Here is a 16,698-nt window from a genome sequence, read left to right as displayed (position 1 = left end):
AATTGACTTGGAATTTTTTGTTAAATTTCTGTTTTCAGGACTTTATGTTCTCTTTGTTGTCCTTTTCCTTGACATGACAGATGCGTGTTTTATTGATCCTTTTACCTCGGCTCATGCACATTTCTTTCTAATAGGCATCTGTTTACAGCTGGGGTTGAGATACTTGATATCATCTGGTCAGGATTTATGTCTTTTAGGCAGAACCAGATGCTTCCCAGGGGAGTGACCTGACTCTTCTGATTTTCTTCGTGATGCCAAACTCACAGTGTTTTTCAAAGGGTCATGTGTTCGGAGATATTTTGCTTTGGTAAAATTTAGGTGGACCATATATTTTCTTGTTGAAATTAGTGCAGTGATTATATTATTTCTAATATTTCATGTGCTGTTTTAGCTTACATTACAGCCTGGATTTTATGGCTTTCAGAATGTTTGTATTTGCCCAGGGGCACTTTCTTCTCCATACATGCTGATTGGGTAAATGACTTAGTTATATTTTGCAAGTAGAAAGGATGTTGGGTTAATTTATTTGATCACTCACATAGCTCCTTGAAGGAGAAGAAAATTAAGGCTGATTTTCCTACCTTAATTGAAAACGATCTTTAGCATATCGTATTCGTAAGATCCAGTCCTACGTGTTACACGTTTCACGAAAATACATAGCTGCCACCCAGAGGTGACTTTCAAGTTAAGGGGAATAAAGATGTAGCAAACTAAGGTATGAAGACACTTACCTCTCAAGATTCCCACCTTGACTTCACATTTAATACCTATTTTCCCCTCTTGTCAAAATGTCAAATGATATGTTTTAAAAAATGAGAATGGACTTAATTTTATTTCAGAAGTTAGTGGAAGCTTTGAAATAACTAAAGATAATTTTGTATTTTGCAAAGCTTAGATTTAGGTGAATAAGGCTGATAGTTTTCATTTATGTAATTTCTTTGTGGCATTTCTCTGTCAGAGTTTCAAGGTCTTTTGAGGTTGCTGAGGACTCAGCAAAAATATTTGTGAACACTTACTGTGAGCCTGTAATCTGCTTTGTGTGGTACTTTTTTTTTTTTTTTGCGTAGTACTTGTTTTGATCATTCTCAGTACCTACCTTTCCTCCTTTTTTCTGCATGCATAAGGGAGCATTTGTGAATCTTCTTTATTCAAAGTCTGGTTGATTTCCTTAGAGGGATTCTTATTTTGCTGGCTTGACTTTTAAAGTTCTCTGTGGCTTTTCAGTCTTCCCTCATGTTCCCTAACTTCCATCCTCAATGCCGTCCGTATGTGGAAAGCTCCAGCCTCTTGAGTAAGAACCTGGAGTCTGTACCAAGTAAGGAGATGTGTTCAAAGGCTTAAAAATGTGTGTTTTCCTTTTCAAACCAGGATCTTTATATTGTCCACTTTGTTTATGAATTTTATACATTCTGAGAAGCATACAGGTCCAAAGCCTGAGCAAGGCGAGAAAGGTAGGTAGTAGGTAGGGAAACAAGAAAGTGAGAAAGCAGATTTAAATTGCTGGGTCTGTACCATCAATCGCTGTCAAAGGGCTCACCCACCTGTCATTACTAATTGTCAAATGGTAGGAAAGACAGAGGGTATATTGTGAACTAATACTATTTGGTACCAACCAAATAGTACATTTCTTTTATATTCTTCCTTTGAAGCTCTCCAACCCTTTACTTCCTTGGCCTTTTGAGAGAGCTGTGAGGAAAACTGGATCCCTATGTGTTAACATTTGTTTTATTTGGAGGCTTTGTTACCAAAAAAAAAAAAAAAAGCTGCTGTCACCGTTTATAATAAGTCATAATGTGTTTTGAATTCAAAGCCTTGCCCAGGACAGGCACAATTCATAGAAGTGAGATATAATCTTCCCGTTTGGCCAGAAGACAACTAAAATGGTTCCAAGGTACAGATTACCGAGGGCACAATCCTTTGAGTCAGCCAAAGGTTTGCTTTTATGCTTTTATGTCCTTCCCTCTGCCTTCACATGCATGTCAGTGGGAGGCAGCTGGTGACCGTGACTCTGCTCTGGAGCTCCTGCTGTGCCTCATTGGGCTGGCTTCCCTGACTCTGAGCCTGAAGGAGCTGCAGAACCCCTACTTTTCCTGTCCCAGGGGAGTATGCTTTCAGGAAACGGGCTAAGTGAATAGACAGCAGCTGGTGTGAAGATGAGAATGGACCTCCAGGGCTTTTAAAAAGTCCATGAATTCAGCCCTTGTCTCTGTGCTCACACAGTGAAAACAGGCTGGCAGTGGGGCTGGATAGTGAGTAGGTGAGGAGCTGAGTCGTGCTTTTCCTGCTCCCTTCTCTTTGGCCTTGCAGTCGCATTTCCTGCTCTGCCCTTTGGTTTCCATGCTATTTCTAACCTTTAAAAGTCAAAGATTTGGCTTTTCTTTTACCCCATTTGTTTCCTGGCTGTTTTTGGCCACTTTCTACTCTTGAGAGGCTCTGTGTTCCCATTTTACTTGGTGCTGTTACTGGCTTTTTGGAATACTTATCCGATTAACCTGTCAGGAGAGTAAGGCCTGGTCATAGGGCAATCGTAAATTACATGGGCCAGGCTCCTCTTCTTAAACACTCATGTTTTTTCTGCATGTTTATATGCAGGCGTATGTCAAATATATTTTTGAAAGGAAAAATGCTGCACATGACAGCATTTGAATCCCTCTCTTTATAGCCAGGTAAACTGAAGGAGTGCATTTTATTTTCAGAAATACAAATTTCTTAAGTATAGTGGAAGAGCAAGGTATATTTGGATGAACTGCATTAATAAGGAACAGTATAGGTGGAATAACAGTTACTATCTTGTGATTTTTTTTTTTGTTATCTCACTCATTTGAACTTGAAAGCAGAAGTATATTTACGGAAAAAGTATGAGTGTGACTCGTGATTTTTTTATTAGATAGATATAGAAATAAAAATAGATATAAAAGCATGTATTTGTATATACGCTTCTCTGTGTGTGTATTAGTTTCCTGTGGCTGCTATAACAAAGTACCACAAATTTGATGGCTTAAAACAACAGAAATTTATTCCCGTATCGTTCTGGAGGCCTGCAGTCTGAAATGAGTTTTAGAGGCAAAAATCAAGGGGCCAGCAGGGCTGTGGTTCCTCTGGAGACTAGGAAATCTCGTTGCCATTTCCAGCACTTAGAGCTGCTGCTGTATTCCTCGCATTCCTTGGCTCTCAGCCCCTTTCTCCATCTAATAGTGTAGTATCTTTTCTCCCACTCTGCTTTCCTCTGAGTTTCTTCTTTTCTGTCTCAAATCTTGGCCTACCTGCGTAATCCAGGATAATCTCTTCGTATCAAGAAATTGAATCACATCTTCAGAGTCTTTGCCATATAAAGCAACATTCACAGACAGGTTTCTGGGATTAAGATGTGGCCATCTTGAGAGGTCCTTATTCAGCCTACTGCAGTGGGATGCAGGGCGGCGGTGGGTGTGTGTGTGTGTGTGTGTGTGTGTGTGTGTGTGTGTGTGTGTGTTTAAAACTCTCTAGCTCTGTCCCCTGAGCTGGTCTACTAGCTGGTAGCTCCAATAGCCGAGCTGGTACCCCCAGTAGCAATGAGCTCACCCAGCCACCCAACATTTAATTCTTGTATCTAATGACTAAATAATATTCTTTACTAAAAGGGACCAAGTATTTTTTGTTTGTTTGTTTGTTTTTTAAGAAATGGCTGGTTCCAGAGAGAAGCCTGAAACTGCCTAATATACCAGAAAGTAAAGAAGTGCTGAGAGAATAATGAGGACATGTAAAAAAGACACAGAAGCCAGCTAGGAAGAGCTTTCCACTGACCAAAACTGGGCCATCAATATCGAAATAAATAATGAGAGTAGTGGATTACAGCCCACTGCTGTAACAGTAAATTCAGTTCGTATTGATAAAAGTAAATAAACTTATAATTTGAAAGTGTAATGAGGAATAGGATATTTGCACAAATTGAAATCCTGTGCCTCTATATACGATGCAAAAAGAACAGCATCTCTTCTGTGATATTTCTGTCAAAGATGCATAATCTGAATTTAATCATGAGGAAATGTAAAGACAACCCCAAGTAGAAGAATATTCTACAATATAACTAGCCTGTCATTTTCAAAAAATCATGAAAGTTAAGGACTATAATGTAATGTAATAAGGGGGTCTACAGAGCCAATTGGAAGTTCTAACCTTCACTTTAGGAGGGCCTGCTTAGGCCATGTATTAGTGGGCCCCTGATTTAATTATTTAGATCTTTCTTTGGCCAGTTGCATTCTGAAGAGAAAACTCTTCAGATCTCCTGTCTGCAAGATAAAGTCTAGCGTACATTCCACAGGCTGGGTGAGAGACATCTAAGCATCTTAACATCCAGCAGACAAATCTCCGTGTCCACTGTGGTATCCTTGTATCTATTGTGCCTGGTGTCTCCCAGGCCGGAGCTATTCTTTGAAAAAATCTCTCCAGTGAGTAAAGCTCCATTCTTTTGCCTGGGTGGGGGAGTTACAGTTGCCCAGTGAAGTAGAGGCAGGGATCTAGGGATCTAATTCCTGGATAGCTTATTCCTTTTCACTAATCCTACCTGTTTTAGCCACTCCTCTCCCCACCTTTCCCTTTTCCTTAGTCCCTTTGAGTATTCCGTGGTGTAACTTGGATTGGTTCTATTCCCTTTTTTTTCTTTATAATTTATTTATTTAAATTAGTTTCAAGTATACAGTACATTGGTTAGACATCTATATAGTTCATAAAACAATCCCCCCAATTGCTCTCTCCCTCCCCTGGCCCTCCACCTAGCCATCACATTAATGCTAACTGCGTTCCCTCTGCCGTGCTCCCCATCCCCATGACCAACTATCAACTACTAATTTAACTTCTTTAACCCTTCACCCCATTCTTTCAGCCTCCCAATTCCCTTTAATCAGTGATGCAGGATGGAGCGGATCTCCCCGAGTAGAGACTCAAGCCCTACCTCTGCTGAGAGAGGGAGGGTCCTGGACCCTGCAGGAAAAAATTCAAGGGCGAGCCAGAGTTAGAAACAAAGGGAAAGTTTATTAGAGAAGGAATAATGCTCCACAGACAGAGATGTAGTCTTCTTTCAAAGCCAGAAAATGAGACCCTGAGTGTGAGTCAGTGTCAAGAATTGGGTTTATATCTGTTTTCCTTTCAGGGAATGGGTATGCAGCCTTAAAGGCACAAGGAAGTAGATGTTAATAATCTCAGCAGGTATCTTCCTGTAGGTTCCTGGTTGTCTGGCCCTATGTTGATCAGCCAGGTTCCAGTGTCTAGCAGCACAGAGTAGGCTCTGGATACAACTTGGTTTAATATTTAGTCAATTTGTGTAGTTTTCATGCCTCTTTCCTATGTTAATATGACTTGTTCCTGGTCATCTTAACTTACCATTTGTTCATAACTCTTTCAGCCCTCCCTAATGTATCAGTTCGCTAGGCTGCCATAATAAAGTACTACAGACAGGGTGGGTAAGACAACCAGAAAAGAAATTATTTTCTCACAGATCTGGAGGCTAGAAGTCTAAGATCAAAGGGTCAGCAGTTTGTTTCTTCTGAATCCTCTTTATTTGGCTTGCAGATGGCCTCCTTCTTCCTGTGTCTTCATATGATCTTCCTTCTGTGTATGTTTGTGTCCTAATCTCTTTTTATAAAGATACCAGTCACACTGGATTAGGCCCCACCCTAAATGACCTTTATAGACACCGTTTCCAGATACAGTCACATCTAAGGCACTGGGGATTAGGACTTCAACATGTGAGTTTCAGCCCATAACACCTAACCATTGCCGTTTGCAATATTAGCACTAAGCTGCCAGTCCTTGCCTGCACTTGAGTTGGCACGAGCTATGCCCTGTTTCCATGGGCCTGACTTCTGCTGGGTGATGGGAACAGATGGGATTGAACAGGATCAAGTGTGGAGTGTGAATGTTGGAATCAAGTGTTCGTTTGACTGAGTTGTGAAATATTATTTTTATAGTCTTTCATTCAGCTTATAATCTTCTCTGGCCTAAAAGCACTTTATAATACTCAACTTTGATTGACTAGGAGACGCTCATATCCTCTGAACATCATACTGAAATTGAAATGATAAGGAAATGAAGGAGCATGCCACCCTCCTCAAACTCTGCTCTCAACCTTATTTCCACCACCCTCCTCTGGCCCCAACCTCCTCCCAAGTCAACTGAAAAGTACTTTTACTTTTAAATGTTGCTTGCAGCTTTCTGCTTTCTCTTCTACATTTTTTTTTTTTTTTTGTAGCTAGGCAATTGAAGAATGATTTTATATCAAGTGTTTCTTTTGTGTCTAAAATAGGTAATAAAATCAGTAACATGTTGAGAGTTGGATAATGTGAGTGAAATTTTTTTGTGTATTTGAAAAGCCATGTGCAATGTAAGACCGAGATTTTATTTCTCCCATCCATTTAATGGTGTACTTGCAACTTTAAATGCAGGCATGTTTTGGCGATCATGTCATCGCTATTTTACCACAGGGAAAAGATTTGTGTTATTTCTTGTTAATGAAATACCTGTGAAAGTAGTTCAGAAGTGTGAAGAGTCTTTGTGCTTCAGAATTAGAAGGGACCTTAGAGGTAAATTTGAATCGCACTCTTTATCGATAGGGAAGCGGAAGTCCGCAGACTAAACTTTGGTGTGAGATTGAGTGGAAGTCCCAGAAGGGATTTAAATCTGGATCCTCCAACAGTCCATTTGTTAATGTTACTTCGTATTCCATATTTATTAATGAGATTTATGTTTCTAAAATGACTATGATAAAACAAAGGAATATATTTTATTCAATGAGTAATACAGAAGGAAAAAGTAGTGCTGAATTATATGGGTCATCCATCAAGCTGATTGTTTTAAGTACAATTTTTCAGAGACCTGCAAAAGTTGTTGTAGAGATGGGTGAAGATTTATAACCCTTGGCATGGGAAGAGGGTACATCAGTGGGGCTTGCAGCTTTAAGAATAGCTAATGTAAGCAGAATGAATTTTATTTCATTAGGCAAGTTGGGGGAATGTTACTGCTGTGATTGGGCCTGAATGTTGGATACTAGTGTCCCTCACAAATGTCCTGGTATAGAATGCTTTAGTAGAGCGGAGCCCCTTAGTATATTTTACTCCCTTTCAAAAAATGTTTCTCTTTTCTGAGAGTCTGACTATGCTTTGGACTCCGCTTCACTTTCAAGTCTTAGCACAAGTGTGCTCTAAGGATCAGCACCAGCGTCGCCTGGGAACTTTTTAGGAGGTAAAAAGTCCTGCTCAATCCTTATTTTAACATGATTTCCAGGTGATTCATATATACAGTAAAGTATGAAAAACTGGTCTAGAGCAAGTGGTTCACAAAATTTGGTCTCTGGATCAGCAATATCAGCATCACCTGCAAAATTGCTAGACAATGCAAATTCTCAGGCCAAACATTCCAGACCCCCTGAATCAGAATCTCTGAGTGACCCCCCTCCAGTACATGGTTTAACAAGCCCTGTAGGTGGTGCTCATTCATGCTAACGTTTGAGAACCACCGTAGAGCAGTATGTTTCCAACAGTTTTGATCATGACTCATGGGGAGAAATACATTTTACATCATAACCCAACACATGCACGCACGCGTGCGCACACACCCACACACACACACACGAACACAGAGAGAGCGAGCAAGATGGAAGTTGTCTAAAACAGTGCTTATCTTATTGTGTGCTATCTACTCTGGTCTTTTCAGTTTTATTCTGTTGCGTGTGTGTGTGTGTGTGTGTGTGTGTGTGTGTGTGTGTAAACTTATTTATATAAAAGTCTGGTCATGACCCACACAACTGATCACACAAGCCAGTAGTTGGTCATGACCTGCAGTTTGAGGCCAGATGCTCTTGAATAGGCTCTCTTAATCTCCTTTTGTGCCATGGCCCCTTTTGACAGTCTGGTAAAGCACTGAATCTCTTGTCAGAATAATGCTTTTTAAGTGCGTATAATAATATATGTGGAGCTGCAAAAGAAACCAATTATATTGGTTAACAATATATTTAACAAATTTGTGATATGGTAATACATTTATTCATAATAGGATTTAGTGGTGGGTCTAGTACCTACTGTCATTTCAAAGTAGGGATGAGTATAAATAATAGTTCAAGATATCTGCAATAACCGTTATGTGAAATGAAAACAGCTATGATTCCTACTGGTGACAAAAGTTAGAATTAGTTTGTTGCATATATTCATATTTGAAAGAAAGGGCTAAATTTCAGCTTAAGGTAAGTGAAAGTAAAGATGTGTGTATTCCCCCCCGCCCGCCATCTGACTTCAGACTTCTAGGATCCTGTTGACAGTCCCCATGGAACTGGGGCTGAGAACCCTTGCCCGGGAGGAGCCTTCCTTTAGAGAATAGTTCTCAGGCTTTAGCTGTAGATGGTACACCCCCAAATTATCTTCCTGAAATTTCTTAAAAGTGGTGCTTCATCAATGGCATGTTTTTCTTTTGCATTGTTTCCTAGCACTATAGTAATGAATTTTTCTTTAGAATTTTCTTTTCTGTTGCTTTACTAAGACCTTGGGAGTTCACCTGGAAGCCCAAATTCATGCTATTGATAATGTTCCTTCTTCGGTTTCCCCCATCTCAATATGTGCACCCCGTCGCTCAAGTCAGATTCCCTGGGTCGCGGATTCCGAATTTAGGATATGAATCTGGGATCCACAATTTACTGGCTGTGTAACATTGGACAAATTATTCACCCACTTGTCATCTCCTTTTCTCCACCCGTGAGACTGAGATGGTAGCAGAGCCCCCTTCAGAGGATTGTTCTCCGGCTTAACTGAGAGGTCCACGTATTGTGGAATTATTAGAATAGCACCTGGCCTGGAGTAAGTGGTTCGAAAATGTTATCCGTTATAATTATCCATGATTTCTTCCTTTCCCTCATTCTTTAAATCCGGTTTATCAGAAAATTTATGTAAATCCTCTCTACAAAATACATTTGAAATTCATCTACTTCTATTTCCATTGCCATCCTCCTGCTCTAAGCTTCCATACTCTCCCATTTGGACTCCTCACTGGTGTCTGTACTTTCTCGCGACTCACTCCAATCCAGTTTCTCTATAACAACTGTATAACCTTTTAAAAACGTAAATGATGTTTTTAAAATGTCAAGGGACCACTGTATGTTTAAAACCCTTTGGGTCTTCCCGTCAAACTTGTCCTCGTATGTGTTTAGCCTTTGCTTCCTCTCTAGTGTTACTCCCTGCTGTGCTGCTCTCCTGGTCAGTCTCTAAACTTGCCCCTTTACCCACTATTCTGTGACCACATTGGCCTTCTCTGTTATTTGAGTAGTCTAGTTCTTTCATACTTTAAGGCCATTGCTTAGGTAGATGTTTCTGTCCTTCCCCAGACTGATCCTTCTTGACGCTGAGGGTATTAGTTGCTCAGAGAGCCTTCCCCAAGCACTCCACCTGAGTGAGGGTACCAAGTTCCTCTCTAACTGGCCCGAAAGCTCCCTGAACACATCAGAAAATTAATCTTTCTTCTCTATTGGGGAAAGGGGTAATTAACAACCCGTGATTATCAAGCATATAGCTCCAAGAGGAGCCTGTACCTTTTCCAGAAAGATAAATTTTACATTTTATGAACATTAAATGGTGTGGAGCTATTTTAAGAAATTGCTAATCTCAAAATTGTACAAGCTGGCTCTTTGATATTGGTATACAAGAACACACAGAGGCCTGCCCACTGAACCTGTCAGCAGTGGGCTGATGGAGTTAATCATAACCTAGCCATGGCCTTTTCACTGTTGTCAATCATTTCTGTTCCAAAGGATGTAAAAGAAGGCATAAAATTTTCCCCCTTTGAAGTAGTTGCCTGGTTGCTGATAAACCTCTTCATGTTCCTTTCTCCTAAAGTGAATGTCTGCTGCCCAGACATGAGAAAAGATGTCTCATTTATTTAGATGGGGGAAACCAGTGTGAGTGATGTCTGGATCCTGGTTAATTTTTGAGTTTGGAGGAAAGAGGCAGAATAATGACTCTCTGATTCGACTAGGCTAAATTTCTTTGTGTTTTGAAATCTCCACCTTGTTACTTATTTTTAATTAATCATAGGCCATGGAAGGGAGGCACTCCTGATTTTTGTCAGTTGTCTAAAACAATGAGGAAAAAGGTTTTAGGAATTCAGAATTATCACGTGAACCACTTTCACAGTTGCCATTGTAGTTTTTCTTTCAAATAGGTACTTTTAGGAATTCCGAAGGACACTGGGATAGATGCTCAAATTTAGGTTAATTAGTATAAAAGGATGCCTGGCACTTCTGTGTGTTGTTTGGCTGAATGGTGTCCCTGATTAAATAAAAATGTGGTCTCTTTTGGGGAAAGACTACTTTTTGTTGAACACTTTAGCAGAACCCACACACAGAAATGTTCCTGCTATGGGCTGCGGGTAATGATAATCATTTGGAAAATTGTGTGTCTAAAAATAAAATGCAGTGATCTAATTGCAGAAAAGTAATATAAACCTAATTTTTAAAAATTCCACCATAATTCTGCCTCTCAGTTGAGCCGAACTTTTCATATTTTTCTTATTCCCCTATAGATGTTCATGTGTTTAACAATTTTTATATAGTTGTAACCTTGCAGTGATCATCTTGTATTCTGCATTTGGTCATGGTATGTTTTTCCTGTTTCATTTTTAACGGCCATATAGCAGACACTCACGTAGATATGTCATAATTGCTTAACCATCCTCCTGTTGATTGGTTTGCTTTATGATGTATTTTTAATGATATCTTTGTTTTGTTCTAATTTTGCAGGCAGAGACATTTGTTTGGGTTAACAATGCGTCAGCACATTCCCAGAGTGTTGCCAAGGCCAAATACGAATTTTTATTTGGCAGATCTGAAGAGAAAACTCCAGATACCAGTAAGTGTGTCCCTACCCTCCTCCTTCAGGTGACAGATAGGAAGTACCAGTGAAATTTCAAATCTCAGAAGCTGAGAATTCTTCAAACCAAGAACTGGCTTGAGATTACTTAGAACAAGGTACAAGAATCACATCATATATTTCTGAATTCTACATCTTAGGAAGATCGTTCTGATGAATTATTAAAGCAAATAGGTTTTATAGAGGTAGAAAGGCACCACTGCAGGTAAACAAAAGTACCACTCAATCAGGAGATGATAAAGAAGATCAGCCTGTCTTGAGAATTAGACAGGAAAAGGGTAGTACGTGTGGTTAAGACCATGGCGTCTGGAGGTAAACTTCCTGAGTTTGAGTCTGACCTTGTAACTTTTGAGGTGTGTGACCTTGAGTAAGTTACCTAATCTTTTTGTGCCTCAGTTTTCTCATCAGTAAAATGGCGTTATAGTGATACATGTCTTACAATTCTTTTGAGAATTCAATAAATTGGTGTATAGAAGGATCTCAGAACCACGCTCTGCATATAATGACTGCTGTAAAAGTGTTTGCTGTGTCATCATTTATCATTATCATCATCATTATCATCATTATCATCATATCCCTGACCTTTGAGGTTGACATTTAGGAGTACAAACCTGACTTTCCTCAACTCTGTCACTGTCTGAGACTGATTTCTCTTTTGGGTAGACAAGGAATCTGACCTCATATAGCTGTTGTTCAGTTGAAAAAGTCAAATAATAACTATACATTTTCTACATGTTAGATGGGATTATATAATGGACTCCATAATATTTGGGGATATGAAGAATGCAGTGCATATGCAGCCATTTACCAATTTCTTTTGCCTTAATGATATTTATTAGATATTTCAATAGTTGGAGACTGTTAATAAAGTATAAAACAGCTAAGTTACTTTTAAGAAATCATTCTGCTTTTATCACAATGTCCTAATTTGCTGTTTATTGTGTGACATAGATACCTAAGTATGTTGGGCTTTAGATTTGAGGTACTTAATCATCTATTCACTATTTCTGAGACAAGGAATACTGATTATAGTCAGAATAATGATCATAGTCTTAGCTTTGAATGCCACATTGTGATTCTGTGCTAATTAAGCTTTTTTTTTTTTACTTTGATAAAACATTTTTACTTTGCTATGTAGAAATAATATTAAATGTCTGCATTGTCCTCTGATTTATTGGTGGATGAGTTTGGTTCTTCTTTACTCATAGATTTTAAGGAGATTTCCCTGTATACCTGAGGTCAATTAAAATGATATTTAAAACCTTCTGTTCCTTATTTGCCTTGGTAAAAATGTTTGGTATTATTTGCTCAGTGTGATGTTATTCTGCAAGTGTGAATGTATGCATGAATTCATTGAACAAATTTATTTAACAGGTATTTATTATGTGCTGGGCACTGTGAGGATGCAGAGAAGTAGAAGACACAGTCCTTGCCCTTTAGGGGCTTGTTCTTTGGTCAGAGAGAAACATGTCTGTAAGTGACTGGTGGAGGGAATGACCACTTTCTCCTGTGCTGGTGATGACTTCATGATGAGATGGAAGTTGAACTTGCTGTTAAAGAATGACTAGGATTATGATTAATAGAGTTTTGGAGAGGGCAGTTCAGATAGAGGGAACGGTATGAGCAAGGGTGTGGTGGCAGAAAATGTAAATTGTTTGAGGAACGGGGAGGAGACTAGCCTGGTTGATTTGCAAAGCATATCCCTGGGACAAGTTAAAAAAGTTAACCCTTTAGGAAAGGGGCAGAACCATGTAGAGCCTTCTGAGGCTGGGTAAAGAGTTTGCATTTTATCCAAACTCTTTTATCCAGATATGCAGAAAGGAAGTGATGCAGAAAGGAAGTGACAAGTACGGTTTTAGGTAAATCAGGATGGATCGATCTGGAAATTGGAATCAGCATCAGAAGCTGTTGCTTACCATAGGAGAGTAAAAGATGCAAATTTATATTGACTTTTGGAAAGTACTTTTCACAAATAAATGATGGTACTTTTTTATCATTTCAAAAAATACTCTTAAAGTTTTTTTTGTATAGGCCATTCATCTGTCATCAAAACATAGCCCGAACTCAGAAGACCACAGGGAAAGGTAGTAGAGAGCGTAGGACATTGTTTCCATTTGAATTTGATTGATAGACATACCTCTTCCCTCAGAGGATTTTTTTTAAGTGGATTAAATAAGTGACTTAAACTGTCTTAAGTGCTCCAGAAACAGCCCGCTGGGAAAATGGAAATGCTGACAGTGACTTTAGAATGCATCCCCAGCGATACTCAGGTGGCATCACCTGAGATTAGAGAGGCCAGCTGGTTCATGATCCCCAGTTAGGCCCAAGGAAAGTGTCGCTTCTGTAGGTAGAGAGGCTTAGCCTTTGCCGCTGAGCAGGGACTTAACGTGGGTGCGCGTGGGAGGTTCTAGGGAAAACAATGCAAGGTTATTTTCAAGCTGTAACTTATTGCAGGGATCTTGAATCAGTGACAAGAGTTTAGGGTGTTGTATGGGTATGGGAGAACACGTGAACAGTGGGAAGGATCCCTTGCTAGGAAGTGAGACCTGCATTCTCATTATCTATTCATCAATATAGTGAAAGGAAAGGAAACCATGCTTCTCTGGTTTCTCTGTTCCCTGCCACTTTCCTGGGAGCTGTTGCAGCTCTCAGAAGCTTTACAAGAACTAGAGCAGTAGTTGGTAACTGTTGAGAAGCTCTGAACTCTGTAACATTAGCAGTGCTGTGACTTAATGAGGAGGCGACAAGTCACCAGTGGTAGGTTCCCCTCTTCCTTTCAATCAGCTATTGGAATATTCACAGAGCTGCTCTAAACCGCAAAGAGATGAAAAAAAAAAAAAGAGGTCCCGTAGGGGCCTCACCTGGGGCCAAACATAAGGCCTGTATTCATTAGGGGCTGGGCGACAGTGCCTTCCTGACTTCCTACTCACCACACCTGTCCTTCCTCGGTTGGTGCACTTAGATGACCAGCATGGCTTTCCTACGCCAGGGAGGAGATGAGGGGTCTGGGGATTGGTACACTGGTTTCCAGAGCTCTGAGGAGGGAAAAGTCACTCATGTGGAGTTGAAACCCAAGCCTGCAGCACAGATGGGGTAGGATCCTGCTGTATCTTCCTGTGATATCTAGAAAGTGACACAAAACTAGTGTTGAACTGGTGAAACCCAATCCACAGGTTATTGCTGAAGTAAATGCACAATCTCCCTGAGAGACCCATTCACAGCTTAGGATATAGATGACTCACTCCCATATTCACAATTACATCAGTGATCTCTAAAATTGATGAGCTCCCAATAAAATGATATAGGCTGCAAAAAGGAAGGAACTTCCATGGGAGGGAAAGTCAGCATACAGAACAAAGAGGGAAATCGAGACCCAAAGAACTAGAGCTAATAGAATATTCTGAAACTATAAAATAGGTTTATTTAAAAGATAAAGAGGGAAAAGAAACTATTATGATAAATGAGGAACGTAGGAAGTAGGGACCTGGCTATTTGAATGGGAACCAAATATAACTTACAGAAAATGGAAGCTATCGACAGTGAAATTAAAAAACAAAAAAAACAAAAAATGGTTGGTTTAAGTGCACATTATTGGGTTTACATTTGGTAGGGGCGAACTCTTTTTTGATCCCTACTTTTTTTTTTTCTTCTTCTTAAATATTATCTGTAGAAAAGTAAAAAGAAAGGGAAAAAAGGAGCATCCATCTTTCCAAGCACTGTGTTCTCACTTTGGTAAAGTTTGCTTGTGATTTTTTTTTCTGTTTGTATGTTCCATGCCCAGAAGTGCCCACACATTTCTTCATTATTCAGTAAATACATGAGCGGTTACTCTGTGCCAGGCATTGTTCTGGGTGTTGGGGATAGAGTGTCGAACAATGCTGAAATCCCTGTTTAACAAATTGCTTAAACAGAATATGGTTCCAGTTCAGATTCTCTCACCTCCTGCCTGCTCTTCAGCATTAATTATTATCTTAAACACAACCCTGTATCAGATTCGATAAAGGAAAATGGACTGACTAGCCCGTAGTGCCCCAGACGTAGGCATTTATTTTTTATTTTAAATATGAATTTTAAGTTTTTATTACCAAAATCATACTTGTGTGTAATCTGAAAAATACAAGCTTTACCGAAGAGTGTACAACCCGAAGCGAGAGCCACCTTCTTTACCGCTTCCATCCCTCTCGGAGCGGCACACGGAGACCACTTGGATCTCTCTCGACCTTGAGCCCTGACTCTCGCCCGGAACTGAGGACTCCATGCCTCTCTCCTTCCCATTGACAGTGACTACTGGTTATTGCTTTTTTCCTACTCTCTTTTTCCTTCTACTTTTGTTTTTAAAGCTTGTATGGTGGTGGTTGCCTCATGGATAATATGCTTACATCTGTATTTCTAATCTATTTTAAAAAAATATCTATTAATTCTATAGTATGACAAATGAAGAATTTGGCTCACATATTCTATTCACCTCCCATACCCAAAGTTGTATTTTTATTTTCTCTTGGTTACATGTATAGTTTTTAAATATTAATGTTTGAAACTGTTTCTTAAGCTGTCAATTCTAAGAGTCATCTCATGACACGTATGTAACATGAGGATGCAATGGGTCTGTCTGCGTTTCCCCTCCAGCTTTTCTTCCCCGTGCTAAGCCTCCATCCGTGTTACCCTCATCTTACAAGGCATACGGCATTTACATTTCGTTCTGTAACTATAACAAAGCCTCTGTGCTTTCACTACAGGTTGACTTAAAAATTGAAAACCGAGCACCAGCATTTACAGAAATGCAGCATCCAAGTGTAGTTGGACCTGAAGTGAAAGAGAAGTAGATCCTATGTCTGTAACCTCTGCTGGTCAAGGGGTAACAATACTGGCCAGGAGAGCAGAGAGGAGAGAGTAAGGAGAGAGAGAGGGGCAGCCAGTTGTTACATTCACTGATGGATTGTTATGTCTTCACTTTATCACTACGTGTAACTATATTATTTGTAATGGGCAATTCATTTTCATCTTGAAGATATTCTTCTTAGAACCTTCTGACAACTTGATCTAATTTGTGCCAAAAGTTTTCTAGGCCTTTATACAGCTGTTCTCTTTAGACATTAACAAAATTCTTTATTGCATTCTTGATTAGATGTGCTGCTTTTTGGATTCCATGCATTCTTGGACTCTTTTTATTTTTTGCTAGAGTAATACTTTAGTAACACTTTCAGAGAGGTTCTGGGATGGGTAACATTCCTAAAGCTTCGTATGTCTGAAATGACCTATTTTGCTTTTATGTTTCACTGCTCATTTCCCTGGAATGGAAACCTAGGTTCAGTTCATTTGCCTGAAGTATTGCTTCGCTCTCTGTGGCATCCATTGTTGTTGATGGGATTGATGTTCGCTCCTTTGTGTGTGACCTGCTCCTTTGAAGGGTTGCCTTTACCTAGCCCTCTGACATGTCAGGAGGCGTGAGTTTTTGATTGTTCTCTCAGCCTGGCACTTGTTGAGCCCTTTCAGTCATATCTTTCCTAAGCTCTGGAAACATTTGTTCTATTATTTTTGATTATCCCCTCTCTACTTTTTAAATGATTTTTACTTCTGAATTTTCTATTATATGTATGTGGTTCTCCTGGATTAGATTTTTAAATCTAATGGTTTTTGCTTCTGAAATTTTTATTAGATGGAAATTGGTTCTTCTGGATTAGATTAATATTTTTTGGTCTCTTGATTTTTCTCTCCTATTTTAAAATATCCTCCTTCTAATAAAATTTTTATTTTAATAATTATAATTTCAGGAGCTCTTTTCTATTCTTCAGTCACTCATTTTTCATTGCTGTCT

General features: G+C 39.4%; 1 protein-coding gene across 1 annotated transcript in view; it reads left to right on the top strand.

Annotated features, from left to right (window-relative positions):
- PSD3 (pleckstrin and Sec7 domain containing 3) overlaps positions 1–16,698 on the top strand; it is a 364,145-nt gene that overhangs the window by 50,576 nt on the left and 296,871 nt on the right. The window contains exon 2 of the mRNA XM_015592799.2: positions 10,754–10,862. Coding sequence (XP_015448285.1) covers positions 10,754–10,862 — 109 coding nt within the window. The remainder of the gene's footprint in view (positions 1–10,753; positions 10,863–16,698) is intronic.

This window comes from Pteropus alecto, unplaced genomic scaffold (assembly GCF_000325575.1).
Source record: "Pteropus alecto unplaced genomic scaffold, ASM32557v1 scaffold24, whole genome shotgun sequence".
In the NCBI taxonomy this organism is placed as follows: domain Eukaryota; kingdom Metazoa; phylum Chordata; class Mammalia; order Chiroptera; family Pteropodidae; genus Pteropus; species Pteropus alecto.
Note: the sequence above shows the minus strand (reverse complement) of the source record. Positions and strands in the feature narration are given on the sequence as shown.